Here is a 27,193-nt window from a genome sequence, read left to right as displayed (position 1 = left end):
GCTTTGATTTGATTTTGGCTCATCTTAAATGCACTGAGTGTGCATTTTGCATGTGTCAGTAGCTTGGGAAAGCTGCACTTCGGAAGCTGGGCAGCCAGACCACAGATATTTTGAACATTAGCACGTGTTTTACCTGTAGAAGAGCTCTAGCACGTTACCATTAAATTAATGGACTTTATAGTTGCAGGTGTTATCCCTTTGGTGCACCCAGGTGTCTCAGGACCTTCTGTATTTGATAGATCTGAGGTGCTGTGTGTCCAGCTTAATACCCACTGGCCATTTGTGGGTGCAAGGTTTATGTTCCCTTCCCTCTCAGACTTCTACTTCCTCCCCAGCCGGGGGGGACCCCACGAGGCCACGTTTCCTGTGGCTGCTCTGGGGCAGTAACCAGCTGATGTCTGTGTATTTTCAGTGTGTCTGAAAACACACTGAGGAAACCATCTGTTTCTGTTTGAGTCTGGTGTGTTCTCTCGATAAGGATGTGTTTTTTGGTGGAAGTTTTTCTGGTTGGAGGCCTCTAAAAACTCTCTTCCTGGGGGCTGTGTGCAGTATCTCTGCAGACAGCAGGAATATGAAGGTACCAGCTCGTGGCTTTCTGTGTTGAATGCTTTTTCTGTTTGTACACAAAAACCTACTGGAAAAGGCTGCTGTAATAATTTTGCTACATGAGGTCCAAGCCAAACCAAAAGGAAAGAGAGTGCTGGAGCAAAATCTCCAAAAGTTAGGGGAGGTTTGAATTAAGTCTTGGCTGCTTCCTCCTGTTGTGGTACAGTAGAAGGAATAAATCATGCTTCCAAATCTGATTTATCCTAGAAGTGCAGATGTTCCTCAGGTTTCGGGTCTATTCTTGGTGTTCTAGTTTCCCCATTAAAAAAAAAAAAAAACAATTTGGGAAGTTCACTGTTGGTTGTTTGCTTGTTTGTTTGTAAATTAGCAGGATCTCTTGCTCATCTTCCCATTTGGTGGAAAAATCTGCCTTTTGATGCTTAGGTCATTTGCCTGTGGACTTGTTATTAGTCCACATCTCCCACCTTCCATTTTGTTTGCAGTGTGTTTATTTTAATGGTTTGAATGTATGTTTCTTTTTTTGGTGGCTTTTTTTTTTTTTTTAACTGTTCATTTCTTTAATAATTGGTCAGAAGAACTGATTAGGGCAGGAATTGCTGTGATACATATTTGTGGTGAACATTCTTGGGTCAAATGGAGGTCAATAAAGTGTGTAAAGACCTGAAATTCGGGCTTAATCTATGGGTAGGTAGAGGTATGATTTAGAGGTGTGTTTGGGCATATATTTGGGTATATGTAGAGACCAAGACCATCAGTCTTGGTCCTCACTTCCTGACCATTTGCTGACAGTGCCATTTGGACCACATCTGTCCAGCTTGAGGTTGAAAGCTAAACCTTTCCAAAGGCTGTAATTCAGCAGTGTGGGTTACAAACCTTTCTTATTTTGACTTGTTACAGCTTCTGTACTGCTTAATGAAGTGGGTGGAGGTGTTACCTTCATGCATTTGAATACTGTGTAGAGGGACTTTAATATTTGGATGACTTAATGTAAAGTAGAAACAGTGTTTTGCTGGAAAGGAAATAGTAATCCCTTCATAAAAAAATTTGACCAAGATACAGGGATTCCTGTAGGACTTGAAAACTAAATTTTAAGGATTTGGGCCTGGCCTATTTCAGAGGTTCTTTTGACCACAGAGGCTCCTGTGTAGGACTGCAGCATTCCCTAGACAGCTGAGGTTTCAGGCTTAGCTTAGAGCTGCAGAATGTGACCGTGCTTCCTGATGGAGACCTCCCTCCAACTGTATCAGCAGCAAACACAAGAGGTGACACTTTCAACAGCTGAGAAATGATCAGACTGTGGCAGAAATCTTAGTCTGAGACGTAGGGTGGAAGCTGGGTTAATAAATTAAAACCTGGAAATTGTTTGGGAATGTACTGGCCTCCAACTTGGCCGTTGATTTCACTGGACCCAGCATCGTTGCTGCCGAAGATAATGGTTCCAAAGGGGTAATGTCTGCATTTGAGGGTCTTGGAGATCTATTCCAACCTTTATGATTCTATTATGCATCTTTATTGTTGAATATCAAATAGATTCATCTGAAAATGTCATTAAGATGGTACAATCCTGAGTTGACTAATCCAGAGTGGGGAAGAGAACTGAAGGGTGTGCAACAGGTATTCATGAAAATGCAAAACTATAGCAGAAGCAAAAGGCATATTTTCTTTCCAACTTATTTACACTTACCACAGAGATGACACAATGGGCAACTGACCCAGTGGAATAAATTTTTTAATTTAAATTGCTGGGTTTTTGTACTTGCAGGAGAAGATGCACAAGCTTTTGGAAGTCTATGAGCGCCTGGGTGGTGAAGAGGATATTGTTAACCCAGCCAATGAGCTCATTAAAGAAGGACACATTCAGAAGCTTTCAGCAAAGAATGGCACAGCACAGGATAGGTATTTATTCCTGGTGAGTGTTTTAGTTGTTCTTTTATTTTCAGAGTTGTGCTCGGGTTGGAGGGGCCTTGGAGCAGCCTGGAAGGTGACCCTGCCCATGGGAGGGGGTCGGCATGAGATGAGCTTTAAGGTCCCTTGCAACCCAAACCTCTCTATGATTCTGTGGTACATTCCCACCTTTCTAAGCTCAGATACAAAAAGCATTCACCAGCTGAGCCCAGCTATTCCTTCTGAGCAGCAGTTTTCCCTTGCAGCTTTTGCTCGAGGATTTCCTTCCTCCTTCTGTGCTGTGGTTTTACCGATGCCTTATCAGGTCCAAAGGGGTCTTTCCCATCTTCCACAGTTTTTGTGGAGTGCCAGAGGAGGCTGTTTCCAGCCACACCACATTGCTGCAGGAGGTGGTCAGCTCTTGCTGGCACTGAGAGAAGAGCCCTTGTGCTCTCAAGGCAGGCAAATGCAGAGGGAGGGACAGAAGGAGGAATCGACTGTCTGCCCTGTTTCTGTCTGCCCTTTGCTTTCAGTAATGATCCCTGAGCCCAGCTTTCACTTTGAACCTCTTCTTAAGAACAAAACACACCAGAGGCCTAAACTGTCACAGTGCAGGCTGTGTCCAGCATCAAACCCCTTAAGTTAAACTCTTGCCTTGTTGCAGTTCAACAGCATGGTGTTGTACTGCGTGCCAAAACTGAGGCTGATTGGCCAGAAGTTCAGTGTCCGAGAGAAGATGGACATCGCAGGACTGCAGGTTGGCATCTCTTCTTTTCCCCCTGTTTGTTTTAATGCTTCTCCACGTGATAGCCTCAGATCCCTGCTGTATCCAAAAACGTAACACTGTGTGCATATAAAAATGTAATAAAATTCTAAAATCCGGCTTTGGGTCACTTCCGATCAATCCAGTTTTTGCACTACGAGAAAGACCTTAAGGTGGCAGAGTGTGTCCAGAGAAGGGCAGTGAAGTTGGGGAAGGGTCTGGAGCACAAGTCTGATTCAGGCTGGAGTAAAGGAGGCTCAGGGGGGACCTTCTCTGCAACTCCCTGAAAGGTGGGTGTAGCCAGGTGAGGGTTGGTCTCTTCTCCCGGGTGATGGGATGAGAGGAAACGGCCTCAAGTTGCACAAGGGAAGGTTTCGATTGGATTTTAGGGAAAATTTCTTCACTGAAAGGGCTGTCCAGCCCTGGCACAGGCTGCCTGGGTCAGTGGTGGAACCACCATCCCTGGAAGTGTTCAAAAAAACATGTGGATGTGGCACTTGAGAACATGGTTCAGTGGTGAACGTGGTGGTGCTGGGTTGAGCGTTGGACTTGGTGATCTTAGAGGTCTTTTCCAACCTTAATCATTCTGTAATTTGGGTTTGTTTCTTGAATTGTTGTTGGCTGACACAGGAACCACCTTCTCCCCTGCTGCTGCAGGGGACTGGTTGATGATACAGATCCACAAGTTTTGTAGCAAGACAAGTAACTATGAAAACCATCCCTTACTTTTTCCACCTCTGTTCCATACTCAGAATGATCCTTTCAACTAAGCATTTCAAAGAGTATTTGTCAGTCATTGAAAAGGATGGAAAGACGAGGTGAATGAGTAGGAAGCTGACTGGTTCTTTTTCCAGGTCCAAGAAATTGCCAAGCAGAACGTGGCTCATACGTTTTCCATAACAGGAAAAAAGAGATCACTGGAACTACAAGCCAGGTACAGTGCTTGTTCAGTCTTTGGAGGTTTTTAAATATGTATGGAGAAATTGATGATCTAGGGGCTGTGCAAGTGTGGCAAAGCTTTAAACCACGAGGGGAGCAGCAGAGATGGGTGACATAGATATGCAAGAGAATGTTGATCCAAGCCAAAGTGTGTTGCAGTGCTATGTTGATTGCCTTTATTGAATGCTTACAGTGTTTATGGTAGTGCTTGTAAGTCCCACTGTATCAGTAATTAAAATATTTTTTACATTTTCTAATAACTGCAGTCAATGATGTTTCATAATGTTTATAAAATAGTGGATAGCAAAGCTAAAATCTTCCTCTGTTTTTCTTTTGTTTTAACAGGACAGAAGAGGAGAAGAGGGAATGGATTCAGGTTAGTACAAAACACTAATGATAAGGGGAGGCAGTCACCATGCAGGCAGCATTTAAAATTCCCTTTCTGGGGTTTCTGGATGAACGTGGCTGTGCAAGGAAGCTGGGTGGGCCAGTCTGGGGGAGCTGCTCCTGCAGAGATGTGGAGCCCAGTCAGGGTCCAGTGCCTGGGAGCTCCAAATGGGCTCCCCTTTCCTGCAGTCCTCAAAGCTCAGTGAGAGAGGAGACTGAGGCATCAGACCTTGTGTATTCTTGCAGTTTGACCTGTACAGACCCTGTCTGATGGCAGTTCTAGTTTTTAACCTAAGCAGTTGTGAGTTAACACCAACACCCAAGGTTTTTAAGTTTCCCTTTCATTTATACAAGTCTAAGGTTTTTCTTTAAATTATAATCCTACCCATCTTCCTATGAAAGTATTTTTTTTCTGTGATGCTTCTCACCTTTGCTGGAATTTTTGTCTCAGGTCATTCAAGCCACAATTGAAAAGCACAAACAGAACAGTGAGACCTTCAGAGCTTTCAACAGCTCTTTTTCTCAAGAGGAGGAGCATCTTCCTGATTCCTCAGTAAGTACCAGGGCTTCCTTCTCCTTTGCCAGAGCAGTTTTACTCCCAGTTAAAACCTGCACAGCTACAGTTACTCAGCCCTGCAGGTGTGGAATAAATTATCCAGGGCAATCCAGTGCCAGAGATCCATCAGTCATGTTCTCCACACCGATGGCTCATTTAGCAGAGCAGGTGTAATTCCTCAATTTTAGGGAGTGTTTGGGTGTCTGCAGTGTTGTTTGTGTGCCTGCAAGATTTTGTTCCATTGCTCTTCCCCATCTCCTCGTTTTGGGATTATTTCTTTGTTGTTATTTTGTTAGTATTTCAAATATTTTAAAGACTTAAAATTGATGCCCTGTAAAAGGAAGGATCTTAAAATTCTTTCTTGTAGATAAAAAATATATTTCAGAAAAAACTACTCTTCAGCTAAATATGCCAAACAGCCTTGAAAGTTGATACTGTTTCTCTACAGCCATGATGTATCACTCTGTGCTGTGTTTGCTGGGAGTTTTGCTTTGGAAGTATTCACATGAGAACAATAACAGTGTCTCTCCATTCAACCAGAAAATGATGGTGATAGCCTTAGCCACGGGCATTTGCTACAAGCTCAAGAGGAGAGGGCCTGGGAGAGCAAAATAATTAGGAATTTCATGCAGTGCTGCCTGGGACTTGATGATTTCAGACATGGTAGATCTTGGAGCAGAGGAAGATGAGGTCCATCTGCAGGGATTGACCTTTAGGAGCTTTTTATCTTCCCCCTCCCCTGCCCTCCTAAACTCTCCGGGTTTACAGATGTGGTCCAAATGGCACTGTCAGCAAATGGTCAGGAAGTGAGGACCAAGACTGATGTCTTGGTCTCTATATATACCCAAATATATGCCCAAACACACCTCTAAATCATACCTCTACCTACCCATAGATTAAGCCCAAATTCCAGGTCTTTACACACTTTATTGACCTCCATTTGACCCAAGAATGTTCACCACAAATATGTATCACAGCAATTCCTGCCCTAATCAGTTCTTCTGACCAATGATTAAAGAAATGAAGAGTGGGAAAAAAAAAAGCCACCAAAAAAAGAAACACAAATTCAAACCATTAAAATAAACACACTGCAAACAAAATGGAAGGTGGGAGATGTGGACTAATAACAAGTAGGCAAATGACCTAAGCATCAAAAGGCAGATTTTTCCACCAAATGGGAAGATGAGCAAGAGATCCTGCTAATTTACAAACAAACAAACAAGCAACCAACCAACAGTGAACTTCTCAAACTGTTTTCTAGGATCAATCAGATTTGGAAGCATGATTTAGTCCTTCTACTTTCTGTTTTCATACCTAACCATTTTTGGCATCTCTCCTTTCCCAGGACTGACTGATTCAGTGACTCAGTAATCTGGATTTTTATCTGACTGATTTCCCAGGAGCCTCAGGAGAGATGCTGGATATGTCTTTTCATCCCAGCATTATCAGACTGACAGTGGAGATCTTCCCAAACCTCCACAGGGTCTAGAATCCCATTGCTGATAGCAGCCAGCAAGGAGCCATCTTCAGAATCTGTCATGGCTTACTGCTCCTGAACTACCCATCAGCTAAAGACACTCAGAAAAAAAATAGAAAATAATCAATTCTTGCCTGTCTTTTTCAGTTATCTCATGGCTGCCTTCAGAGCCAGGATGCTCTGATGGAAAAAACATCTTTTGCTAACTAATACACACGCTTTTTTATGTAATTAAAACACAGCATCTGTTCAACTTCATCATTATTATCTTGCTTTGTAAATTCCGTTTGATTTTGCTTCTGTGATCGTGGTGTAGCCAATGTTTGTGCTCTGCTCTTCACAGAAGTCAAGCAGAGCAGGGGTCTGGCTTACCCCTGGCAGTGATATTGATGCAGCCTGCACCATCATTTCCTTAATGCCAGAATGCTAACCTGCATTTTTAGGAGATTAGCTTCTCTAGATAATCAGCTTTGAAAACTGATGGCACGGCTAAATGTGGCAGTAATTGCTGTCCTTTACAAGAAGCTGAAGGTATTTCTGTAAGGAAAACTGGACAAATACTGAGAGCATTCTTAGGTGCAATACACTGTGGGAGGCAGCATCCACCATGCATATCTCATCATCTATAGAATATTGGGCAGCTACTTTAGAGGAAAAAAAATTACAATAATCTTCTTTTTTGCCCTCGTGAGTCAGGAAATAGATGTGCACTCATGGATTCCAGGCTGGATCTGTAACAGCTACTAGAAATTGGCCTCTGGTTCTAATAAGCCCGTACAAAAAGAGTCAAATTGCTTTTCTCCCATCCTCTTAGTTAAACCATGGTTTTTAGGTGCTGAACCATCATTATTTCCCTTCATAGTTTCTGTCTCTCCCCGTAGTTCTGGGCAGTTTTGACAAACATCCCAATAACTGTGTTCACACAGATCTTACACACTGTGAGTGGCAATGGTAACACAACAGGGAGAAGCCCTTCTGAAATATTTTCCAGGTAGGACTAGAGGGTATTATTCCAAATAAACCTTAAGTGGACATGGGGGTCTGAACAGGCAACTGGAAAAGTTTATTCTTTTCCCTAAACTTGCTGGGGTTTTTTTCAATCTCTTCTTCAGATCCCTTCAAATCCAGGATCAGTAGCTCTTAAGTTTGGCTGCTTACTCACAGTACAGGTCAGGTTGTTTCTACTAGCAGAGATTAAACCTTTTTGCTTTCAAGTGGAATGAAGCCAGAGTGCCAGAATGCACTGACCTTTTGGGTAACCTCGAAATAAGAAATGTTGTCTCTGGTTGGCAAAGGAAGAATGATCTGTGGGAGTAACAGGAGAATTTAACATAAAAGAGTCTCATAGTTTGAGAACCCCCTGTAAACTAGCAGACTCCCTGTAAATTAATGGCAGAGGAGATGGTTTTCCTTTCCTTTTAGGATGTAGCCTGTGATTTTGGTACTAAATGTAAGCGAGCTTGTTATTTGTCATCTGTATCTATTGAAAACATGTAGATATATGAATATTATCTGTGAATTCTACATGAATATATATGTAGAGGTGCCATTTGGCATTTATGAAGAGACTGAGATGTATTGCCATGAGGAAGAAGTTAGCTGAGTAGTGTTTGAATGGAGTACATTTTGTTCCTGTCAGAATGCAGTGCCTGCACAGAAGCCCTTGCTGCTTTGGCTGGCAGGCTCTGGTGGTGTCCTTCAAACCCTGGCATCTCCTTTCTGTGGCACGTGGGGGGCAGGCCAAGGTTGCACTGAAAGGCAGGTGGCATTTGGGTGCCATCTGCAGAGTCATCCCTGTCAGAGCCAAGCCCATGTTTGCGGGTGGCTGAGCATGTGTGCAACATGTGCAGCCAGCCTGGTGGAAGGGGTCCCTGCCCGTGGCTGGGGGTTGGAACAAGATGCTCTTTGAGGTCCCTTCCAGCCCAAACCATCCTGTGTTTCTGTGATGTGATTCTATGAATTAAAGTGCATTCAGAAGAGAACGGAGGGGGGGGAGCTGAAAGCAAACTTTTGGTTTTGTTTCCTCTTTTTTCTCGAAATTCTTTTGCCCATTTTTTGTTTTATTTTCTTCTTTGACGTCTAATGTATTTTAGGAAGAATGTCCGTGTTGAAACTGTTCTGTGTCGTTCTGTTTCCCTCAGATAGCCAGCACCAGCTCGGTGGAATCAATGCCAGGAGCAGATGGTGGTGGTGCATTTGGAGGGGTGAGTAATTTGAAGCTAATACTTGAGGCAGAGCAGGGGTGGGGAGGTGGATTATGTTTCTTTTGTAGCAGGGGGGGGAAAAAGAATCATACTTCAATGTATGAGTTTATATCCTGCTGCCTGTGGCTGCAGCTGTGCTGTCCTTAACTTCTTGGCTAAGTCACACAGCTACTTTTGCAGCACCAGGGAATTTGAATCCTGCTCAGATTGTTGCTGCATGTGTGTCCGAGCCTGGTTCGGAGAGAAGTTGGTTCTCACAGTTTGTAGCACTGGCTTTGGGAGGGGGGTTGTTTTTTGGTGGGTTTATTACGAGGGGCTTGTGGGGGGGGTTGTTTGGAGGTTTTTTGTTTTTTAGGTTTTAGGTTTTTTAGAGTTTTTTGGTTTGGTTTTGTGTGTGTGTGTTCAAACTGTGACAGGGGAGCGCTTGGAGGGAGGAGGGCAAAAAGAGACCAGGAGACCCATCTGGTTACTGCTGTCACATTGTGTGACTCAGGATTTCATCTCCAGGCCCAAATTTTGATTAACAGTTCTTCCATAGTGTGCTTTTCGTGTTTCTGCTAGTGCAGAGGAGGAGATGATGGCACCTTCATACATCTCTGCCCTGTAAGGTATTGGCTGCCACAAAAGCAAAAATAGACTTTCAAAGGTATTTTTCGTTTTGGCCAGTACAGTCTGGGACTGCTGCTGAGTCAAACCCGAGGCTTTGAGTCCTTAATAAGGTCTGTATTTTAGAGTTCTTACCTCTGCCTTCCAGAATAAAAGATTTTCAGGAAATGCCTCAGGGTCAGCTGAGTTTACTGAAAAAGCCTCAACAAGAACAGACAACAACCACCAAAAAAACCCTTATCTGCTGAGACAGGCTACAGGGTGTTGGGTATTTAGCATGACCTTTTTAATAACAAAGAAGCCACTCAGCAGCTACTCCAGACTTCTGGCCAAGCTTGGAACCTTCTGGTAGAGTGTACAGAGTGTCAATGCAAAGCTGTTAAACAAGCCAGCAACTCGACCTATATAAAAAACAGCATATTAAAAATAACTGTTTGCGATCAGTGTGCTCCTTGCTGGTTACTTTTTGTTCCCACTTTGTTTTCCCCGAGCAATTTTTTCTCTATTTGTAGTAATTTTGCAATTAGTGCCCCCTGTGCCTTGAGTTGCAGATGCTGTAGTGAGCAAGCTACTTAATAAAAAAGATGTTTGAAAGTATTAAAAAACAAAAAACGAAAACAAAAAAACCCACCAAAACCCCAAAAACAAACAAACAAACAAAGACAAAATCTAACCAAACAAACAAACAAAAAAAACACGTAAAACTTTCTGGTGGTCTTGTTTCGTCGGGAAATGAAAATTTTATCTGCAATTAAATTGAAAAGTTATATCTTTTTACTTGATTATGAATAGTTGTATCAATGGTTTGCCTAGCATTATCTTGTCACATTAAGTAATTACTGTAGGTCATGTATTTAAAATAAAAATTAATTCCTGAGATAGAAATAAAAATGGAGCTGGTAAAAAAAGACAAAGCTAAGACCACCAAAACTGCATCAGTATTGATGCTGCAAATTGATGATACCAGCATGAGCAATGGATAAAGACGTTAGTTCCAGCTTCGGAAAATAGGGATTTTTAGTGTCGATACCCCTTTAGTGACAGCTCAGTGGGAGCACAAGCAAGTCCACCGTGTGCCCGGCAGCTTCACGCACAAACCACTTGGTGGTAGTGGCGGCCAGGAAAACTGGGAGCTGCTTCCCGGAGTCTGCCGGAGAGGCTGCCGGCATTCCCTGCAGCGTTCTCGTTTGCACAACCAGGCAGTGAAATCCCACTGCGGGAAGGATGATCTGCCCGCGCACGGCATCGTGGTACCCCTTTGCCGAGTTACCGTGTAGGAAATTTACTGTGTCATTGAAAATAAATTTATTTGTTCAGCGTTTCCAGAGGCACCTGCTGATGTTCTGCCCCGTTGTGGCTGGCCCTAAATATGTGACTTGTAAATGGCAATTATGAGAGCATAATGAGAGAGAAAATGATTGAAACCCTTTTGTTGCTCGTGTGTCTGCCCGTGTAAGAGTCTGATCAGACTGTGCTTAATGTTGCACGTACAGCATTGAGGCTGAATTTCTACCTGCTGGCACAGACAGAATGAAATACCTGGCATGAGTTGCCCAGAGAAGCTGTGGCTGCCCCTGGATCCCTGGAAATGTCCAAGGCCAGGTTGGACGGGGCTTGGAGCAACCTGGGCCAGTGGAAGATGCAAACCCCATGGCAGGGGGTGGAATGAGATGGTGTTTAAGGAACCCAAACCATTGTGGGATTGCCTAATCCCGTGACTATATAGCAAGCAATAAATAATGGAACAGCAGTCTCCTGACTGCACTGGTTTTCTTGTTGGTCCTTCCGGCTTTTTGGTGATTCTTCCCTGCTTTTCAGAAGCAAATAGAGATTCCTGTGGTTCACTAATGAGAAGATGTTTGCTTTCACCTTGCAGTCATGTGAGCTGTACCTGTTGTTGGGATATATACTATTTTCCCACCAAAATTATAAAGTTGGAGGAAACTGTCGAGATTTAGAGAGTTAAATGCGGGTGTACAGTAAAAGCAAAGTGGTCAAAAGAGCCTGGTCTGAAAGATCCTGGCTCTGAACAGGTTTTATGTGAGGGTTTTTTCCTGTCAGACTCGTCAGCTTCAAAACAGAGCTGGGCATGCTGTGAAAGATGAGAAATAGGACAATTATTTAAGGGCATTAGTATCAAGATACTTCAGCTGCAGCTCGGGCAGCTCTGTCTTAGCGTCCCTTTTAACAAACATCAGCAGCACATAAAGCAGCTTGTGTAATAAAGGACACAGTTGCAAAGTGACTGTTAAATTTATCTGTGATGAACAATGTGAAATGCAATGCAGGTCCTTCTTTGCTACAAAAACCTCTCTGTTCAGATGATGTGTTAGGAGTATGTGGTCAGGTCAGCTGAGCCATCGCTGGCTGGGAGGAGGGCACAGTGCCTGTGCAGCAAGGCATGGAAAGCAAAGTGCTTTTTAATTCTTTCCCAGTGTCAGCAGTTAAATATCATATCATTGAAAAAGTCTTCCTTTTCTCTATTTGCTCACTGGAGTTTGCCAAGCCATAAAGACTTTTTCATTTTTATTATCTTTTCTACAGCTGCAATAGCAATGTTTCAGACTCTTGTGTTCTCACTGTATTCTCACAATGTTGAGAAATATTATGAAATATTGCTGCCATTTATCAAACACTTAAAGAGCTCTTTATACAGGGCCTTTTTGGATTACTGAATTAATTATTAAGTGTTTGCTGTATGCTACAGTGCAAGTTAAAATATAATGGTGTAAAATAGAAGCTCGTGCAGAATTGTCCTAACAAATCTTGCCCAATATAATGCATTCTCTACTTTCTTTCTTCCTCAAATATATGGGTCAGGTATTTCTGGAAGTGAGCACTGTCCAGACTGTTCCACACTGAGAGGGATGTCAAACAGAAGAGCCATTAGAGGAAATATTCAGCTTGAGTCTTACCTGTGTAATAGAGCATGCATGTGGGAGATGATGGATATTCCTGTAGAAGCCAAACTAACCAATTTCCACATGAAGCAGCCCATTCAGTTCGTGGTAGAGCAACTCCAGCATTTTTCTTATGTAGGCACATGTAGGTATCAATTGAAAGCCAAAAACCGGTTTTGTTTACCATTTGTTGAGATTATCTTCCAGTCAGAGCTCACAGGGCTAAATGGTGCCCTCATTTATGCTCTTGCCACCAGTGTAATTGTGGTTAATACAAGAATCAGAAGTCCTGTTATGCTGCATGCAAATTGGAACTCTTAAGACAAGAAAAAATAAGGCTGACCGGTGAGGAAATGCTCTGATCTGAATTTAAGGACAATCCCTCCCTCCCCAATGGAAGAATAATCATGTTTCTAAAACGTTAGTTTTAGAGTGAGAAATGGCTGACTTCGGCCAATAGGTGGGATACAAATAAAGAAGTTACTCTGGAAAGCATTTGGAATCGCCCTAATTACCTGGCTTTCTCAGAGGGGTCTGATAGAGCCTGAAAGGAAAGGCTTGCCAATGACTCATCCTGGGCATTGTTCCCTGGGTGTGATTCGGTGTCCTGCTGGTTGTAGCCGGTTCTTTACAAGGAAAGTGAAATACTGCTCCCTGCCCCAAGTGTGGGAGCACTTGGATTTGCGGGCGTCCTGTTTTGCTGAGCAGTTAATACGTGTTTATGGGGTTAGAGTGATTTTCCTGAATGAACGAGCCTGTGACTGCCTGCACCGAGCTGAGTCGCCAGACATCCTGTGTGCTCGTACACAAGTTTGAAACGTCGCTTATTGCAGCCAGAGAAAAGATAATAAGAATGGAAACGATTCAATCCAATTAGAGGTAATTAGTTGTGGTTCTGTTGTGTAATGGCATTATTATAAGACAGGGTGGTTCGAGGGGCTCTGCTGAAATACAGCGTGCTTTCCTCTGTAAGCAGGGAATGCAGGACAGACTTTAAAAATCGATTTTTTTTTCCTTTAGTAATGAAAATGACTATTAGTGACTTCTGTAGGTTAGTCCTGACGACTGAGGTGAGACCTTGGGGTGAATGGCGGGGTTTTCCTGGCGCTGGTGACACCTGCCTGGTGATCCCTGGGCAGCCGCCGCTAATTGAGATGCATTTACTGCTGTCTTGCTGCTAATTGAGATGCTGCCGTCTTTCCTCCCACCCCCCCGGGCCACATCTTTGTGCTAAAGAAAGCACTGAAGAAGGGAAAGTTTGTTGAGCCAGTTGTTCTCTCTCAAGTGGACCCGAGTCGTGGCTTAGTCTGCAGGCACGGCTCAAAGGGAAGGAGGGTTGTCAAGGAGCCCAGAATCTGTCCTACAACGGACCTGATCTTCACCTGATTCATTTTCAGAAAACATGTAAAATACCTTTGTTTTAAAGGAAATGTTTCTTCTCCCAGTAGTTTGTTTCTCCCAAGCAAAGATGAAGAGAGTTATCAAACCTCTCTCTTGAAAGAGCTGTGCTGGAGGAATGGGGTGCAACACAGGGGTCTCTGTGTGGATGCTGCCTGGCTGAGGGTGCCCCAGTCTTGCCCACAGGGAGCACTACTGCTTGCACATGGCCAGCTTGACTAGGGAGGATAAATATATTTATTTTTAAAAAGAAAACAAAACAGGGAGTCTTCTCGAGGCTCTGTGTGAAGTTGTATTTTTGTGATCTGCATCGTTGGCGTGGTAATCACAGAATCACGGAATGGTTTGGGCTGGAAGTGACCCTAAATATCATATTCCAACCTCCTGCCATGAGCCAGGGACATCTTCCACCAGGTTGCTCAGAGCCCTGTCCAGCCATGGCCTTGGACAAACACCTCCAGGCATGGGAAGTCCAGTTTATGCTGGATGCAGCAGTGCTCTTCAGTTTATTAGAAAATTGTGCAATCGAGTTCAATTATACTGAGTGACTTCAGGTACCAGTTTAGATGCTCAGATTTAGAGGCTTAACTCACCTGGCCACCCAGACCAGCAGATAGTGTGCATGTCATCTGCCTGGAGGAGCTCGATAGCAGGTCCCCAGCGTGGGTGTCCCTGCCTTCCTGAGGAGCTTTATGCTTTGCTGTGGGCTGAGAGGGAGCCTAAGGAAACTCCTGAATTAAGCATTTGGGTGTTGCAAAATCCACTGCCAACACCATTCACTTCTTCACTCCAGCCATTTTTCCCCAAACCTTCACATCTGCTCCCCACCAAGGGAGAGGGGTTTACAGCTCACTCATAAAGTCAACACATGCCTTAACAAAGGAAAAGGTGAGCGCTGGGAGGGAAGCTCTTCTTGAGGTGCCCACGTTGGCCATTCCTCTTCCTCACTGGCAGATGGGGAGAGGAGATCTCTGTGGCAGTAAAAGCACAAGTGGGCAGAGAGGGGCTGAGACCCCCCCATGGCTGAACCAGCCATCCAGTTGAGACAAGCAGCAGAACTGTGCAAATCCTTTCCTAAAATGGTGTGAATCCCAAAGAGGATCTCTGTCAGTAAGAACTCTGCGAATAATTCTGCAATTCTTTATTACTGTATTTTGAATTATGTGCTTGTACTTTTAATTTCAGAGCGATTCCTGTAGAAAATCTTCCAAATCCAAGCGGGACAAGGAGAAACAGGCTTGCAAGAGCTGCAGTGAGAGCTTCAACTCCATCACGAAGAGGCGGCACCACTGTAAGCAGTGTGGGGCAGTAAGTATCCCAGGGAGCTCAGCTCCTGAGTTTCTGCTGCAGAAATCACTGCAGACAATTTTTTTTTGTTATTTTTTCAGTGCAGGAATTAAAAGATGTTCTAGTTCATGGCAAGTGGTTGACAGAACAGGTTTCCCCACTTGTTTTACTCCTGGGAATCGGGAGGAAGAAGAGCTAAACTGGTGCCAAGTCCCAGGCTGTGCTGGTTGAAAGGCAAATCCAGTGCATCTGTGGGTAAAAGAAAAGGTGGTGGGGATGTGCATGTATCTGGAGAGGGGGTTGTCCCCTATATTTTGTTTGCAGAAGCAGTGGCCCTGGGACAGCCTCACTTCACACAGTGACAACTCTTCTAGGATGAACAGCTGACCATGTGATATTAAAGGTGGATGGGTTGTTCTTTCCCTAAAGAAAGGTTGTGTGAAAGTGGTTTCCTCCTGCTCGAAAAACCAAAATAATCCATCCTAGAGAGGCAACACCAGGTTAGTGAAGGCCCTCAGCCACCTTCCCTAGTGCCATTTACTGAGAGCTGTCAGGTGTTCCTCTGTAAATCACAACCGTGGCCAAGATGAGATGGATTTCTGCAAATGACTTCAAACCTGCATTCTGTGCCTTGAGTTCCACCCTTCCATGTTCCTAATGTAACTAATGCAGACTAATGTTATTTAAGTAACATTAGTCATTTGAAGTGGAGGTGAAATTCAGCTGGATAGAAACCTAAATGTATAGTTAAGATGTTTAAAGAAACCCCAGTCTCAGCAGTTGAATTAAAATTGCTGTGGAGGAGGCATTTTTGCCCTGGAGTTGGGATTTTCAACCTTCTGGGTTTGTTTTTATTGATAATTGCTTAAATAATGAAACACATTTCTGGATTGTGGTTTAAAATGTCCCATTGCAAAGCTGAGTGTTACTAAAGAAATGAAATAATGGCTTCCCCCCCAGGGACAGAGAGATAACAAGAATTACATCATTAATAATTTATTGTTAAACAGTTGTTTGTTGTGCAATGCCTTGTGGTGTGGCAATAGCATTCAAATTAAAGAAGTTAATTTGTCTCAAGGAAAGACTATCACACTGCTAAAAGTGCTGCCTTGGTTTTGTTTGGATAACTTGATGCTTCCTGGATGAAGGCAGTTCTCTTCACACAGCAGTTACTGTCCTGCAGTGAAGCACAGATACTTGTGCCTGAGGGTCTGTGGTGTATTATTGTACACAAATTCAGAATGGGTGTCCAGTTGGGCTGACACCCTGGGAGCAGTTTCTCTCCCTGGAGTAGGGGTGCTGGAGACAGATTTTTAGCATGAAAAAAGGTCTTGGAGCTGCAGATCCAGCCCTCTTCCCAAGGATTGCTTGGCAGCTGAGGCAGACAAATAGTTTTCAGTGGATCACATATTGGACTCTGTTCTTAAAATAGTGAGTGCTTTTTGGGTTCCTCAGTTCTCCCAGCCTGACCTCTCTGACTGAGGAGGAACCTTCACTCTGAAAATCAGTCCTTCCTAGATCATTTTAAAAAAGCACTAACTGCTTTGTCAGCCCTCTTTTTGACTCATAAAGACTTCTAAGACAAGAAAAGCAAACGTGCACGATGTTAATCACACAGCGCTTCCCGAAGGGCACGTTTCCTTTGTTTCGGTCTATTGATGCACATCAGGGGATCACAAACACGTTAATCATTAACGCGGGTAAATAAAGTGAAACCACCGTCTTTCTGATACAGGTGATCTGTGCGAAATGCTCCGAGTTCAAGCCACTTGCAGATAACAGCCGTCACAACCGAGTGTGTAAGGAGTGTTTCCTGCAGCTGCCAGCGAGCCCCTGCAGCCCCGGGGTGGAAGCAGTTGGAGAACAGAAGAAAAGACTGGCTGCAGAGGTACAGTCTTTGGCTAAGAAACTTTGTGAGGCTCTCTCTTTTTTATTTTTCTTTTTTTTTTTTCAATTTATTTATTAAAACCAAATCAAATGGGCTATCTTTTCTCCCCCACCGTGCTGTTTGTAGATGGTGAGTGTTTGTCATAGGGTGCTGATCACACACAAGGGAAGCACACAGGTTTGGCAGTTAAGCTCCAGCTCCTAAAGTTACAGAAAAAGAGGGAAGAACCTCTGACTCCTTTTTATTATGGTGCACTTCCAATCTTGAGCTGTGCACAACAGCTATTCACAAAATAAGATTTGGGGTTTTTTCACTTTGAATTCCACATAGTGGATACTTCTGCCCTCCTTATTTCACATCCTGTCAAACTACTGTTGAAACCATTTTTTCCTAGTTGACTGTGCAGAAGAGTGACATCCTTCTGGAAGACCATGAGGATTCACCAGAATATTCTGGTGTAATGCAGGCTCTTCCCTCCAAAATGTGACTTCCACAAGCTGTCCTGTGTGACCTACCTGCTTCACCATTGCCACAGGAGTCACTGGGCTTTACACCTTGAGAGCAGCACATCCTACCCTTATTTTTTACAAGAACAAGAAACGTGTTGGCAAACTGAACCTTCTTTTTTAGCTGATGCTTTTTTTAGAGCGTGGGCAGAGCTGGGAGTACCATTATGTGTCCTGCTTTTCATGGCCCACCTTGGAGAAGAGGGGTTTATTTACTTCACCTGTGAAACACAGCCAGAAGGCACTGGATGTGTGAAAGAGGATCTTCATCTCAGTTAGAAGGGAACCCCCAGGGACATCAGGTTCTTGAAAGAGCCACTGACACACTGAGAACTTCATTGCCAGTTATCCTTCCCCCACAGTCTGACCTCCACCATCCCTCTCTGAGTACCTCATGGAGAAGCTGCCAGGTCTGCAGACCACAGAGAAAGTTCTGGAGCCAGAACTTTTTTGATACCATTCAGATATGGTGCCCCTGCCCATGGCAGGGGATTTTGGAATGGTCTTTATGGTCCCTCCCAGCCCAAAGCGTTCTGTGATCCTGTGGTGTACACTGCAGCTGTGCCTGCAGATGGTGAGCTCCTCATGGGCATCAGTAGGGTCTCTGGTATCTCATGACAGGCTTTGCAGCACTGTTTCAGCAGAGCTGTTTGTGAAAACCTGCACCTACCCAGGGGAGAGAGAGCACAGTTAATCTGAAAAGCCGAAGGCAAACCAGTGAAATGTGACCTGTGGCTTTGCTGCAGAAAGCAGATTAGAGCAGAAAGCTGTAAAAACCCAAGGAAAAGTGTCATTTCTCCCTCCTATGCTCAGGCTTCTGGTTTTTTGTTAAATCTTCAAAGGATCAGGTAAAATGCAAGAAAGCTGGTGTATGGAAAGGAAATATCAGAGTGGGGCTTTTTCTTTCCCTCCTGTTTACATGAAACTTTGTTAACAAGCTTAGGAGCAGCTGAGGAGATTGCCACTAAATGTTATTAGCAGCTGTCAGAAATCTCCAGGAGACTTCTGTGCAAACCCTAATGTGACCAGGAATTTTGTTTTTCTTTGCCTTCTATCAGAACACAACAATTTCTTCCAATCTCTTTTTGTCCTCTGATTTGGCTGCCATCTCTCTGCATCCGTGCACAAGAGGATCTGTTAATACACCCTTTGCATTCATTTGAAATAATCTCCCAGCCTACTTTGCTAAGCAAGAAGTGAGCTGCATCACCTTAATTACCATTGTCAATTTACTGTGTGGAGGGGGAATTAAACTTCATGTCTGCTGAGAGTGGTGGTTCAGCCTCTGCCTGTGTTACCTGGAATTGTGCTGTTTATTGATGGTACATAACAATGATTTTTATTCAGTTATGGGCTGTCCAGCATTTGCCCTCCAGTGTTCTTTGACTCTGCACATCTTAAACATTTTATATTTAATTCTAAATATTTTGCCTACTCGAACATCAGTGGAAACAGCTTTTTTTTTTCCTTTCCACCATCCAGAAGCAAAGCATCCTTGCAGCTGAAAACAGCCTCTTCAGCAGCTACCTCCAGTTCCTTGAAAAGGGGAAGACTTGGTACAAAATGTGGGTGACCATTCCCAAGACTGAACCTCTTGTTTTATATCTGCAAGGAAGCAGCCAGGTAAGGTGGCCTCCATGAGGGTTAACACACAGGAGGAAAAAAAGAAGAGTATAAGTTTAAATATATCAAGCTGAGAAATGGGTCAGAGGATTTGGCTTGGTTTCAACAACAAAACTGAACTTGGTGTTCTGAATATAGCCCAAAGCCTCAGAGATTTCAGATTACCTTGTTACCTGTACTTATCTCTGATACTGCTGTGAGCAAATGTTTGAGCTCATTGCTTTTCTTTTCAGATTTTTAAGGGGAAAAAAGGGAAAACGGGAATAATTACGTTATGATTTGTCTTTTTTAGGAGTTTCAGATAGGTATATTCAAAAGTTATTAATATATATATATTCTGTCATTAAGGAAACCACTTTCCTGTTAAAAGTATAGAGCTGTGAAGCAGGCTGAATGTTGCAACTGCTGGTACAAGGCTTTTATTTTTTTAAACCTAGTTCTGGGTTGAGAGGGTGGAGGAATTTGTGAAAATGTTGTTGTCCTTCAGCCTGAAAAATGGTAAAGCTCCTTGTCATGGCATCGTGGGATTTTATCTTTACTTGAAATAGTTACATGAATAAGAATTTTTTGTTTCTAAATGTGCTGTTGGAGCTGACTAGCATTTGTGTGTGATGAAAGTCAAGTGATAGAAACATCTCTATCCAAGATGGAATATCTAAAATAGAAGTATCAGTCATGCTGCCTTAGCGCTGAAGATAAAGAATGACAATGCTGAAATGAGATTCCCCTTTTACGGTTTTGTATCTGGCATTGTACACTTTTCATACACAGCTTTGTTTATCTCCTGGGTGGGATGGAAGAAGGAGTGGGTCTGAATTCAGCCTCCCATTGTCCTGCTGTAGCTGTAGTGATAAGAAGGTTTGCTTTTTGTTGGCATCAGTTTGTGGCTGGGAACAGTCTGGGAGCTCAGTTTTCCCCCTGATTTTATAAAGCCTTTCAGAGTAAAGCTCCCCCTGTAGCTGGTGTTCAACAAGCACTCCATGTTGTCCTTAGAACTGTGTTCATTTTGCTGCCTGTCAGCAAGAACACCTCTGGCTTCAAACAAGTGTGTGCCATGGTTTAAACACAGTGCTCAAAGAGGCTGAAAGCTCGAATTTGGAGCTTCAGACACAGCCCCCTTGGCTTCGTCTTTGATTCCAACCCCACACTGGGTGAGCCTCCCGTTCATCCCTGGGGCAGCCTGGCTTGTCTCTGAGTCTACAGGAAATGAGTGGCTGAAACTGCACCTTGAAAAAGCAAACAGCTTCACACAAGGCACTAAAACAAGGCAACAAAGCCAGTCTTCGGGGCTCTCTGCAGTCAGGCTCTGGGGAAAGGAATAAAGCTCTAAAAAGCAGAGAAAACGGCTTTGCTCTGCAGCTTTTCAACTGATGTACGAGCTGTGCCTCGGCCAAGGGCCAGTGCAAGCCCTGGTTCCACACAAACCAAGCCTGACTGTATCACATTTGGGCAAGGAGGGTGGGAATAGAGGGAGAGAGGTCTAAATTCTTCGGCCTTCCTCACCCAAGAGCAATATATGTCATCTAAGAGATGTGTCATCCAAGAGACGACCGGAGTGAGAAGCTGAGAGGAAGCAACACCTCTTAACCCAGAAATGTAGAATTTCTCCTACTGCTCAACTGGTTGTTGCAGGACAGCACAAATAATAACCCCTGGACATGAATCACCTGCCTTCAGTGCACACAGAATGATGCTCAGTTCTGCAGGCCATGCCTGATAGTTGTGCAGAGCCAGGGGTGGAAGCTGGAGGAGCTTCTCTGCATCAGTTGCTACCTACTTTGTCCATGTCCTGCCAGATTTGATCTGGAGTCTCTGTTGATATTATTAGTAAGATCTTATTTTTTAGGGAAAAAGGTTGCTTTTGACACCAGTTGTCAATTTTATGACAGTTAAATTTAGTGGTCATTGTCCTCAGCTATTTCAGGTGTGAGATGAATCTCCCAGTAAAGTGGCAAGAAAGCAACAGGACAAGGTTGATCTGTCATAACAATCCAGAACCAGGATTTACTGTCAGGAATCACCAGTTGTAGGTTGAGACTATGAACAACAAAAGTGAATCCCATCCTCAATCCCATTTGTACACCTCAATTTGCATCCAACCACAGGGAAAAAAATTAGGCAGCAAATCCTATTCCTTGATATTAACCTGTATCAGTTCTGGTTTTCATAGGCTCCTGAGGAAAGTCTCTCCCACAGCTTCTTTACTGGTGTCTGAGTGTCTGAAATCCATTGGGAACCACTCACGTGCTTGAGTGTTACTTTCCCAGGCATAGTTGTGTTTTGTACAACCACCTTGGTGGATCTCACAGACCTCTTTAGACCTGGCAAAGAAGCATTTCAGTGCCTAGAAGAGGTGTCTTTTGGGAATGGTATTGCCAGCAGTAGTATTGAAGGTCTTGAAACACAGAGTAAAGCACGACCACAGGAGTTTGAAGGTTAGGGGATTATTATTAAGAAGAACAGAAAGAGTAGCTGCCTCTTGGGAAGAAGAGGGAATGGATGGAAACACAACTCACAGGCTTTAAAATAGCAAGAAAACCTCTCCTTGCTTTAGACCCTTGTTTCAGGAGAATGAATTAATCCCCTGATTGTTCTTAGTTTAAGTCTTGCATAAGGCTTTATGCATGAGGATAAATTCCCAGCTTGTTCAGGTTTGGGAATCATACCAAGTGATGTCCTCAAATAGAGACAGAATTTCTGCACCTGTCTGTCGTGCTTATCTCAGTGGAATTTATAAGAGTTTGTTTATAAGCAAAGGCCACTTCAAGCATAAGGAACAATGGATTTAGAAAAATAAGTCTGTCTTTCCAAGGGCTCCACCTGGAGCTCCTGCCCCTGTTGGCCTTGTTGACCTGGGTGTTGTAATTGCTGTAATACAGCAACAAATTCGTGCTACTCTGATGACCTCGATAATAACCCGTTTGTGTCATGCTGCAGAGTCAGGATGGGTGCACAGTGCTTGTGATTGCTGACAGTATTGCACAGCCACTAGATTTTTATCTATCACTCACTATCTGAGGAACATGATTGCAATCAGCCCTAAAGCAAAGCCCTTCTGGGTATTTTGATTTGATGAAATATCAATATCGTGCAGCCCTACTATGTTAAATACAGAAATATTAAGGGGAAAAAAAAACCCAAACCAGTGCAACCAACCAAATCTGGTAGGCTCTTGAAACTGGAGTACAAATTTTGTGTCTCTGTAAGGCCTGTGAATCCTACTTCCATGCTCAGGGTAGGGCTGGAATTCCTCATGGGTGCAGAAGAGCCTCTGGATTTGCAGGGCTCCAGGTCGGAGGGAAGGGCTCAGTGTCAGAGGGCAGCCAGAGATGCTGCTGGTCCCTCAGTGAGGTCGGGACTGGGGGTGGGGTTTTGCCTCGAGGCCAAGTGCTTCACCTTTACCTGTCAGCAGTGCAGCTTTTCAGAGATAATGTAAATCCCTTCCTTTTGAATCAGGCAGGTACAGACAAAGTGCCAAAGGCAGCATATTAAGAAAAGGGAGGATGCAAGAACCAAAGGCAGGCTGGTTAATTTGCCTGTGTCTGCACACGCTGGGTAGGTGCAACACGTACAACTCAAACATCAGTTTGCTCTCCTGGTGCACTGCTACCAACGACATCATTCCTCATTGCCATGGGCAGCCTCCAGTTCTCCATGTGACAAGTCTGAATGTCTGTTTTTCCAAGCCAAGGCCAGCGAAACAGGCATGGTTGAGCTTGCATGTGCTCTTGTGCATCTGTGTGCATCGGTCCCATGTTCGCTTGCTTGAGCAGTGCCACATGTGCAGGGCTGGAGCTGCTCTGTACATGCCAGTTCTTCTTCTGCATGGGCAAGATCTCCCCGTTTATAGGGTTGTGGCTGTGGTGTCAGGGTGTAGAAACTGTGCTGCATTTGAGATGACTGTTTACACTCAAATGGGAACTGAATTCTGTAGTGTTTGGCCTGAAGCTGCCTTAAATCTCACTGAATAGTGCTTGGTCTTTAAGCAGTTGGGCTCTGGCATTTTTGCATGTAGCAGATGAATAAATCAGGAAGCCTGTATTGATTTAACAAACTGTGTAGACACATTTTTAACTGTGTATTTCTTGCTCCTTTAGTATGTGTTTGAATTGATGTGAGCTGTTTTGTAACTAGAATTGCTTTAGTCGAGCTGTTAGAAAAGCAGGGAATTTTTTTTTGCCATTGTTCTCAGTGCTTTGGTCCTCTTCCAGATTTACCAAGTCATCTGTATTTGGTGTGGGCTGGCAGAAGAATGACTTTGCCACTTCTCTGGGGGAAGTTGGTTAGCTTTGGTAGGGGCTGCTACACAAGGAGCTGCTGCAGGAGGTGACAGCTTTGTACAGATGATTGATGCCTGTGTGGTTCAGACTTCAGTTTGGGGACTCATCTTTGGAAATGCTTTGCTGGGAGCAGGTGAAGAGAGTTGCTTGGCCATGGCACACCCTGCCTTGCTAAAATGTGTCTTTCCCAAGAGCTTAGAAGAGGAGCTGGTTGATGCTCAGGATGTGACTGTTAGAGAGCTGTATTGCTGCTTAGATCTGTGAGTCAGTCTGGCCTTTAAAGGATGCTCAGGAATCTGAGCATTGACTTCCTTGACAGTTCTGAGAGGCATCATAAATAACCCGAGACCTTCTGTGAAGATTCACTGTTAGACTGAAAATCCAAAAGTCTCTTTCATTTCAAAGTCTTTTCCCTGTTGGTTGTCTTGGTGTCTCTCAGGGTCCAGCTCTGCTTATTTGTTTCCTTTTAACCAATCCTCAGAAATGTCCCGTGAAGTTCAGAAGGGAACTCGGACACTTCTCAGCTGGATCCCACTGCCTGTACCTAATGCAAAGGAGTTTCTGTAAAAGACACGTGTATAAATTACATGAAATTACATGAAAATCCCTGGCCACGCTTAGTTTACTGTGAAAAGAAATGTGTGCAATAAGAAGAAGAACAAAGCACCACCAAGCCGTTGCTTTTGGCTGGTGAGGGTCGAGCAGTCGATATTGCCTCTCCCCTGCTTCCCACGCCGCAGTGCTGAGCGAGGAGCCCAATGCACGTGTACCTGGGACTGCATCCGTGTGCTTCCTGCAGTGTGTGCCCTGTGCCCCCTTCCTCCCCTTCCAGTGGCATTCCTTCCCGAGTTTTCACATTCCTCCTCTCTCCCCTAGGACGGGCGGAGCCCGCGTCCCATCCCCCTGCCCGGCTATGAAGTCAGTTTACCAGGTTGTGGTGAGAAGTTTGAAGTGAAGCACGTCTTTAAGCTCTGCCAGTCCCACCAAACTCTCTATTTCAGCGCAGAAGATGAGGAGCTGCAGATGAAATGGATGGAAATTCTCACCAAAGCCGCCAAAGGGGAGACTGAGGATACAGCTGAAGGGCTCAGCAACCCATAGAGCAAGTTCCATTTAGTTTCTTTCCTACATGCTATAAACGGTCACTTGAATTTGGTATTCATGGCACTTTGGAATCTGTATGGCTTTATATTTTCATGTGTCTGCATAGGAAATTCAGTGGTTTCTCGCCTTTTATTGTACATTTTTCACGTCCAGTAGTTACCTGCCATATGTTATGTTAAAGGAAAAAGTAGCTGTAGTTGTTGGTGGTGTCGATGCTGGTTTTAAAACAAAAGACAAGGGGCAAAGCATTAATTTTAACGAAGGTAAAATGGAAAACCATCGGTCTTTTGTTTTCCTAAATGTATATTTTCCAGTCCTTTTTATTGCTGTTGAGTGCAGGATGTGTATAGTCTGTGATTAGTTCTATAAATGCTGCCTTTTAAGTTAAATGTTGTAAAGGCTTGTGCTGGCCACTGACATTCCATTCTCTGCCTCTCCCTCCTGGTAAAAGGTCCTTGTGAAGTGTGAGCAGTGTGCTGAGTATTTTCCCTTTGCTACAACTATGTCTCTGCTATTTTGAGATGACCTGTTCACAAGAACAAATACTATAGAAGGGACTTCTTAAAGTGCCTGCAAATGGTGCAGAATAGAACATTAAGAAGCCTCAAGGGTTTTAAGCATTTATATTATTGATTGTTTTCGTTTGGAACCAATACCTTCCTTTCTTCTATTGGAACCCGTTTTGATGTAAGTGAACAAACATTTTATACTGCCAACTGGGTTATGATCAATAAACAAGAACATTTTTAGTACACACCGTACAAAAAGGTGACTTTTTTTGTTGTATTGGTTAATTTAAGTGGGCTAGGTTTTATTTATATAATTTGTAAATAATGTTACATAAGTATTTTAAGAATTTTTAAAAGACCTCAGCTGATTAACAGGATTTAGTGCATAGTATGAGATATTTGTATGAATTGAATTTGTAATTTAATTTTCCTGTTCACCTGTGTTTGTCTTATTTTCAAACTTAAATGCTTATCTATTTAAATAAAAATTCCTGCAGTTAACTCCTGAGCCAGATTTCCAAGGCACAGCAAGGTTTAGGTCAACATTTAATATAGGTTTAAAAAAAATAATAATAAAAAAAATCTAAAACGAACAAACAAACAAACAAAAAAAAGGCATGTCTGTTCTTAGTGGTAGTAAGCATGTAGTATCGATCAAAATGAAATAAAATATGTCACAGTGCTGTATTTTTAAATGGTTTGGTTTAACTTTTGTTTTCTCTTCAGCCTTCTACATTTTCTGGTGTTGGTAGCGAGGAAGAGCTGCTCCAAACAGCTGGTTAGGATTGGTCAGAGTTAGTGATCTGCATGAGTGAGTATTTTTCAGACCTACAGAAAGGGACTTATCCTTGTTTGGGGTTTGGTTTATTTTTTTTTACATTGGTGTAATAAATCAGGAATCTGAAGTCCCTGATGATAAAAACTTAGAATCCATGTATTTGGTTTATCTGCTGGGAAAATTTCATCAGACTTGGGTTTTCCCCCTCCTCCCTACCCACCCCTTCCCATCAGTGAACACAGAAAAGATTTCTTGAAGATCAATTTGTAGCCTGAGGAGGAATTCTTTTCTCAGTGTGTTATTCCTTCTCCCCAGCTTCCTTGAAAATATAATGGGGTAGAGTGCTTGCCTTGAAAATTTACTCATTTAATAACATTTCTTGTTTGGAGGTGGGGATTTTCTTCTTTGTTTGTTTGTTTGCTTGAGGGTTTTGTTTGTTTTGGTTTATCTTTTAAAGTTTTTCCTTTTTTATTCTGCTTGCTTGGTTCTTTTTCTTCGTTACAGAGAGAGAAATGGGAAGGGAGAATGGTAAAGCAAAACAAAATTGACACATCTGGATCCATCCTCCACTTTCTGTTTTTATTAACCAAGGAAATAAACCCACTTTGGCACGCTCTTTTTTTTTTCCCCCTGATTTTTCTCTGTTTTGTTATCTTTTTTTATAACCAGGTGTGTCAAAATACACATCTTGAAAACAATTAAAAAATATTTTTAGAGAATTATCTGTAGTGTAGCTGCAGTGTTGACACACAGTGGCACCCGGGGACATTTGTGTCAGGGTTCTCATGCAGCAGCTTTGTTCCTGGGGTGTCTGTCCACTCTCAGGGGGCACATCAAGGAACCTGCCTGGGGAATATCGGCTCCATCACTAAGCCCTGAATCATCAGGAGCTTTTGTAGTTTAAAGCCAGCAGGGTAAACCCTGTGTGCAAAACAAATACAAGCCCATCTTTTAATAATAGAGGGAATAATCACTTCAGGCTCCCTTGAATCCCGGTTAATTCGTGTATCAAACATCAGTAGGTGTTTCCTCTCGAGCAGGGCTCTTCCCTAGGGTTTGATTACTGTCAGTCAGGGTGCAGGTTACAGGAAGCAGTGGTCAGTCTCATTTTTGTGTTCTGTTGATGGAACTGGAATTTTTAGTCAAATGACCCCATTGAGTGAAGAGTTGTAACTGAGAAACTCATGAAGTTGGTAGGTGGGGTGAGGGGGATGGTGAGCAGTCCTTAATAACTGAGTAGCTCAGAGGAGGGTGATGAAAATGTCAGGATTTTTTTTAGTGGTTGAGGAAAGGAGGAGGAGATCTCCTGATTCTTGTAGAGGACACTAGATTTCAGAATTTTGGCTGTTATTCAAAAAGAACTTACGTTGAATGATGCAGCTCAAAGCAACATTCTGAAAGAACCATATTATATTGATTTTGAAGCAGTTCTGAAATAATGGAGTATCTTACTTGGTTATTCAAAAGAAGAGAATCAAGTCATCAGTTTAGCAGGCATTTATCAAGGCACAAAGTGAGCTCTGGGAGATGAATATTA

General features: G+C 43.3%; 1 protein-coding gene across 7 annotated transcripts in view; it reads left to right on the top strand.

The window, feature by feature from the left end:
• FGD3 (FYVE, RhoGEF and PH domain containing 3) overlaps positions 1–25,127 on the top strand; it is a 93,540-nt gene extending 68,413 nt beyond the window's left edge. For 5 of the 7 annotated variants that reach the window (XM_050330273.1, XM_050330271.1, XM_050330269.1 and 2 more), the window contains exons 10-19: positions 2,330–2,476; positions 3,116–3,208; positions 4,069–4,148; positions 4,499–4,529; positions 4,992–5,093; positions 8,715–8,777; positions 14,867–14,989; positions 16,704–16,856; positions 18,845–18,985; positions 24,142–25,127. In XM_050330273.1, the coding sequence (XP_050186230.1) occupies positions 2,330–2,476; positions 3,116–3,208; positions 4,069–4,148; positions 4,499–4,529; positions 4,992–5,093; positions 8,715–8,777; positions 14,867–14,989; positions 16,704–16,856; positions 18,845–18,985; positions 24,142–24,366 (1,158 nt within the window). In that variant the 3' untranslated portion in view covers positions 24,367–25,127. Of the gene's footprint in view, positions 1–2,329; positions 2,477–3,115; positions 3,209–4,068; positions 4,149–4,498; positions 4,530–4,991; positions 5,094–8,714; positions 8,778–14,866; positions 14,990–16,703; positions 16,857–18,844; positions 18,986–22,441; positions 22,541–24,141 lie in introns of all 7 variants that reach the window. The other 2 variants (XR_007630671.1, XM_050330270.1) reach the window with 2 other exon arrangements.
• Positions 25,128–27,193: the final 2,066 nt, after the last annotated feature.

The sequence above is a fragment of the Myiozetetes cayanensis genome, unplaced genomic scaffold, assembly GCF_022539395.1.
Source record: "Myiozetetes cayanensis isolate MyiCay16 unplaced genomic scaffold, myiCay2020 scf40, whole genome shotgun sequence".
NCBI classification, from domain to species: domain Eukaryota; kingdom Metazoa; phylum Chordata; class Aves; order Passeriformes; family Tyrannidae; genus Myiozetetes; species Myiozetetes cayanensis.
Note: the sequence above shows the minus strand (reverse complement) of the source record. Positions and strands in the feature narration are given on the sequence as shown.